The 6,367-nt window shown below is 46.9% G+C and overlaps 1 protein-coding gene across 1 annotated transcript; it reads right to left on the reverse strand.

The window, feature by feature from the left end:
• Positions 1 to 500: 500 nt before the first annotated feature.
• LOC104401523 (centrosome-associated protein CEP250-like) lies at positions 501 to 6,130 on the reverse strand (the record flags this gene model as incomplete). The annotated part of the gene is made up of 5 exons (XM_010019688.1): positions 501 to 614; positions 1,651 to 3,297; positions 4,294 to 4,463; positions 4,636 to 4,763; positions 5,940 to 6,130. Coding segments are annotated over 5 exons (2,250 nt in total), but the record flags the coding sequence as incomplete, so codon positions are not given.
• Positions 6,131 to 6,367: the final 237 nt, after the last annotated feature.

Genomic DNA, 6,367 nt, shown 5'->3' on the forward strand with positions numbered 1-6,367 from the left:
TCTGTCAGCAGTTCTGGTCTAGTGGGCAGGTCCCAGAGGATTGGAGGTTGGCCGACGAGACACCTCTCTATAAAGAGGGCAGGAAGGAAGACCTACTGAACAATTGCAGAACGTCTTTTATTAACAAACAAAAATGAAAGTCGACAGTCCCTGCCCACATGCCAACTACTTTTAAATGTAAAGAGAACAAACCCACCCCCCTTTCCCACAGAAAGAAAGAAGATGGTTCTGGGAAGGGTACAGGACAGGAACCCCGTGGTGCTGCAGCTGCTCAGGGAGCAAGAGCTTTCCTGCTCCTCCCGTGGTTCTGCAATTCAGGTAATTGATGACTGCAGTGTGCATAGGACTCCTCCTGTGAAGAAAACACAAGGATTTCTTTTTGGTCTCCAGTTTGGCCAGGACCATGGTCTACATTTGACTTCTAGTATGTCTATACTGGGGGGCTGCTGCCACTGGGATGTGCCAGAGCCTCCTCCCACCAAGTAAGCCCCTGTTCTCACCTGTCTAGAAGCAGGCAGCTTGTGCCAGTGAGACTTGGAGAAGGAAGATCCACTTGAACCTAGCAGTGACTGATCACAGTGGAACCTCATCAGTTTCCTCCGTTCATGTTCCACCTGCATGTTGGACAGGAGAAAGGGTCACAGAAACCTGCCACCAAACAAGGAGCGAAAGGATGTCTGGGGCAAAAATGTTGAGGGCAAAAAGCACTCGGTGTAGACTATGGACGAGAAAGAGCAAGAGGAAACGCTTCCTGACACAGGAGAGTCCAGCGTGTGTGTATGGGGACTCTGGGGTAAGAAGGATGGTACCAGAGTGAATGTGCATTTGTGAAGACAAATGGGGTGCCAGAAGAGAGGGAAAACACGAAAGGGTGTGTCCCAGAGGAAAGTGGGAGAGGGAAGGGAATAAGCAGAGGACTCCTCTGTGGAGTCCTGTCTGTGGAGATGTGTTGTGCTCTAGTGAACTGTGAGGCTTAGCATAGGCAGTGAAAACCTGTTTTACCTCCTCAAGAGTCTTCTTGAGCTCAGCATTGCATTGCTTCATCTCAGTGTTGGCAAGTTCCAGCCTTGCAACTTCTTGATGCAGATGTCCCAGCCGCTGCGACAGGAGCTGCTTCTCCAAGAGCCATGATTGCTGCACTCCTGCAGTACCCTGCTGGGTGTTCAGAGAGGAGATTATGTGAGCTGGTGCCACACGAAGGTTAGAAGGTGCCGAGTCCCTTCTTCCCCTCCTGGTCCAGAGCCCAACACAACCAACTCTCTTCCCAGGGGTTCTCCTCCATATCACCTTGGAGAAATCCACACACATTTTCTTTCAACCATTTTTGGCACATGCCATGTCCTAACCATGACACGTTGGCTAAGGTTGCTTAGATAGGAGAGGACCAAGTACCCACCCCCAACTTTTGGACTTAGGTTCTTTTTAACAGCAAGCTCCATAGTTCTTTCAGTAATTCTGGGCTTGACAGAAACCATTCCAGCAGTGAATGGGCTCTAGCTGGGGCTATAGAGACAGGCAAGCCTGCTAGCTGCAGTCACAGCTTCTTCTGGCTAAGCAGGTCATAATTTTATGGGAATGTATCTTGATGGGAAGCATCATTAGAATCCTTCATAGATGTTTTAGTTGACTATGATCAGTCACAGTGCCTACCTGGAGATGAAACCTGTCTGTGTCCCTGTCTGAAACAGCACTCTGTAGGGTGGCTATTTCTTCCCTCAGAATCCTGTTGGTCATTTCACTCTTGGTAAGGACATGAGTCAGGGCTTGTGCCTTCTCTTTCCATTTGAGTTCTCTGCCTTCAGTGTGCTTCAAAAGAGAAGTCAGATGCTCCAATTCTTTCCCCTTTGCTTTCCTCTCATCCTGTAGTTGTTCCATTAGCTCCTTCTGCATTTGCAAGGAACGGTCTCTCTCCCAGAGAACTCTCCTCTTCTCTGCTTCTGCTTCCTCTTTCTCACATTTTTGGAGTTTCTGGATTGGTTTCTTCAGAGTCTCCCCTTCACCTTTCCACTGAAAAGCCAGTAAGTGTTTCAGGATCTCACTCTGCCTCCTAAGCTGTTGTTCTACCCCTGCCAGAGTCACCCCTAAATACTGGACTCCATCTTGCTGGTACTTCATCTCTCCATCCTTCCTTGTCAGAGTCTGCTGAACATGCAGATCTTCCCGAAAAGCTCTTACTTCCTCTTCTAACTCTCTGTGTTCCCCTTCAGCCTTGGTCTGAGGTTCCTGCAAGGTCCTCAGTTCTTCATGGTGCTGGAGTTTCTGCTTAAGAGTTTCATGGTCTTCATCTCTGTTCTTCACCACTTCCTCAAGCGGATCCACTTGCTCCTGCCATGATGTTAGTGCTCCTTTCATTCTTTCAGCATGCAGTCGTAGCATATTAATTTTCTCTGTCTTCTTGAGGAAGTCCAAATTCCATCTTTGTCTCATTTTCTCAAGATCCTGCTCTAGAGTCATGGCCTGTTTGCCTGCTGATTCCTTCTGCTTTTGAAGGTCCTGGACATGCCCTTTTAAAGACATTGTCTCTTTATCTCGGGCACCTAGAGAAGACTCTATGTATTCTAGTTTTTGCTGTATGGCTTCAGTCACCACTGCTGCCTCCTCCTTTTGCTGTTGGAGCTTAGAGACAGCCTCCTCCAGCGTCCTTATCTTTTCTTCTCTCTCTTTCAGAGTCTGTTTTGTTGCTTGAAGATCCATTTGATCAGCTTCATGCTTTTTCTCCTTTTCCCTGCATGCCTCGCATTGCTTTCTAAGGGATACAATTTCTTGATCTCTTTCTTTTAGTGCCACTTCAAGTTGGTGCAGAATTTTCTTCTGCTGTTCAGAGTCTTGTTCTTGGTTTTGGAAGTTCTCAATCACTTCCTTCTGAGATTCAATCATGAAATCCTTTTCTTTCAGTATTGCCTTAGTGTACTCTAAGTCTTTGCGCAAGACATTCATCTGTTCTTCTGTTTTTTCCTCATAGCTCCTTGTTTGTTGCTTTTGGATGGCTAGGAGCCTGTCCTTTTCTTTTAAGGTTTCTAAGGTCTGCTCCACTTGCTCACAGACAGTCTTTAACAGCATTTCCATGTCTTCTCCAGCTTCCTGGTTTTGCTTTTGTAGTGACTCAAGGTTTTGATCTGTTATGTTGGTAATAACCTGGTTGGGAGTAGTTTCATGCATTTCTTTCTGCTTCTTCAGCATTCTCGTCTGTTCCTGGTACCACATTTCTCCCTCCCTCTCTGACAGGATGGTGGTCATGTAAGTGAGAGTCTCCTGCAAAGCTTTTGCCTTCGCTGCTTGCAGTCTGTCTTGTTCATGCTGTACACAGGGAGAAAAAAGTTCAATAATTCCATCTGTATGTGTCTGGTTGTCATACGAATTTGAACTCCTGCTGCAGTGGCTGCCTGCTCTCTCCCACTGTAGACCTTTCCTGTGCTTACTCAGCCAGTCCCAGCTTCCTTTCTTTCCTTTTCTGAACTTCTTCTAGCTCTTGTGTGTTCTTCTGGGGAGGAGCTGCCAAGAACTGCAGCCAGGACTTAAAGTCCAGACTAACCATGATTTAGGCATGGCATAATGATGTTCTCTCTCTTAGGGAGGAATTGAAGAGAGAACAAGCCTGACATTTCATTTCACTTTTTAGTTTTTGCTTTGGTTTTTTTTATAGTTTTTTTTTATATCTCTATATGTAGGGTTTTCATGGTTCCAGCCTCTAGAACCCCACTGTGCCCTCTTGGAGGAGGAATGCTCACATCACGGTCTGTCAATCTGTGTTTGGAGTCAGGACTAGTTCCCCCCTTGCAGCCATACATATTTAGCTGTATCAGCTCTTTTGTTTCTCAGATTTCTCTATTGTTTCCCCCCTGTCTGCTCTCAGATGGTCAGTGTTGATATAAGACATGGCCACAAAGTACTAGGAAGAAGGGGACGGTTCCATATACTTCAAGCCCAAAGATACTTCCTCTGTCGACCATGAAAGAAAGGAATGAACAAGGTTTCCTTGACTGCAGTTGGCAGCACTGGTAGGAGTCTCCTTCACGGTAGGCAGGACTCTGGTAAGATCCTACCTCTTTGCTGCCATGCCTTGGGGACCACCCAGCCTTCTGTTGAACTGAATCTGTGGCTGCATTTACTGTCCAGCATAGTCCTGTAAGTCTTCATGTGCTTTCAAGTACGAGCCATTGGCTCTGCTGCCTGGTCTAGCAACGTGTGGCCTATGAGAGAGGACTGCTGCCAGTTCGCATGCTCAGGCTATTATTCTTCTAAAGCCAGCCCACAAAGCTTGCTTGAAGAATTCAGAAGGATATTGTTTCCTACCAGGTTTTGCAGGAGCTTGTTTCTTTCCACTTCATGATCAGTTTCCCGAAGTTTGAGAGTCTTGTTATACTGCTGCTCTGTCTGCAGGAGCTGCTGTGCCATGTTTTTCCGTTCCTCCTGCATGAGATATCTCTCTTCTTCCAGCTTCCATTTAAGGAACTTCACTTCCCCTGCAACCATGACAAATAGAGTCAACATAAAGAGGTTCTGGCTTTACTAACCTTAAGGCATTTGAATGTCAGTATAGGAGGGATTTCTCTCCAGCTCCTTCACTCCTCAGAAGCACTGCAGAGAGCCCCCTGGCCATGGGGTCATGAGAAACAAAGCACATGAAGCTCTCACCTTGTATCACTTCGTTGGCCTGCGTGACTGTTTGAAGTTGGATTTCCAGCTGCCTCCTGGTGATCTCCAACTGCGGTATGCGCCTCTGAGCCTCAGACAGGCTGTATTCCAAGATCTCGTTCACTGACCTTCAAGTTGTGAATAAAGAGAGAAATGAGTTTCTTGCTCCTGGCACTCACAGGGGATTACTCCAGTAAGAAGTGGTTCAAGATCTCTACCCCTGCGTATGGAAAATGGGCTGCGTGGAAACTTGTATACAGGAAGCAAGTTCTGCCATTGAAAAGAGCAGTGCAGGCCCTCCGAGGGAATGCCCAGGCCTATCCGTGACTTAGGATAACACGGAAAGCCCAGATTTGCTCACAGTGGCCAAATCTGAAATTGGTGTTGTCTGTTCTCTGGCACACGGGTAGCTGTGCCCACAAAGTCTGTGCCAGCCAGCAAACGCCCAGCTTCTGCTCACAGCCCTTATCACATCAGCCCTTCCAAGCCACTGTGCAGGGAGACAGAATAAGAGTATTTCCCTGGCTGACCTGTGACTTCTTAATGCTGTTTGTAATGTAGGTAATTTTCTAGGCTCCCTGTATTTAAAAGGGAATTAAGATATAAATGAATAGATACAGTAAAATCTCATGCTTGCAGCAGCCCATGGTAAAGTGTACAGGACCCAGACAGCAATGATGGCCAAGAATTCTCAAAGACAGCGAGACTTGACAAGAGGTTTCCCTGTTGCTGGTGTGACCAACTCCAGGTCCTGCACCAGAGGTACCCAGAGTTAGCTTAGAAACAGAAGGCCCTCCAGATTTTCAGCCTGAGCTTCTAGTGTTCTGCTCACAACGTCCCTATGTAACAGCCTTGAATTCTGAAGATCCCGTGCCAAACTACTTGATAAGGAAAGGTCTATGTTCAAACACATAGAACAAGAAACCAAAACCAGAGAGAAGCTTCAGGTTTCAGTAAAAGTCTGTATGGATTAGTTATTACTTAATGCAGAGCCAAGGTACCAGATACTGAAGAATTATATGGGTTTGCTTTGGACATTGCACAGGAATGTGCAAGGGGGCATAAACATGAGCCCAAGGCTCAGGAGAGTTTTGGTAGCTTTAGCTGTCAGAAAAATAACATTCAAATCACAGTATAGTGTTTGTTTGGGGTTTTTTGCTCAAGATTCTTCCATTTTCTGTCCATGGAAGGTGAAAACATCTGAAAAGGACACAGGATGCAATAAATCCTCAAGTAACAATTCCCACCTCTGTAATTACAGACCTCCAATACCATCCTGCCTAGGGTATCCTCCCTGCCTTTACCTGGCCCGTGTCAGCTGCAATGAAAGGCCTTGTCTGTCCTGCACCAAGGCTGCCAGCTGCACCTCTAGGACAGCCACCTTGTGCACCAGCAACTCCTCATTGGACGCCTTGACCCGCGTGTGCACTTGGCCAGAGGACTCTTGGAGCAGCTGATCCAGATCAAGCCTGGCCGGCTCTTGCTGGTGGTAAACCTGAAAACAGGACAAAACACAGTGAGAGCTGTGTGCAGAGCCAGCAGTGCCACTTCTGAACCAGTGGGAGGAGAAAGAGCTCCTGTACTGGGGGCTGAAAGTTTCAGGGCATCTGCTGAGTGACTGCACTAATACCTTGGGCTACCAAAAGACACTGGCACTGTTAACGTGAATGTGATCGGTGAGGCCATACTGTGAAATCTGGTAACACTTGTGAAATATTTGGAACAAGTATGC

The sequence above is a fragment of the Nestor notabilis genome, unplaced genomic scaffold (genome assembly GCF_000696875.1).
Source record: "Nestor notabilis isolate BGI_N333 unplaced genomic scaffold, ASM69687v1 scaffold26668, whole genome shotgun sequence".
NCBI classification, from domain to species: domain Eukaryota; kingdom Metazoa; phylum Chordata; class Aves; order Psittaciformes; family Psittacidae; genus Nestor; species Nestor notabilis.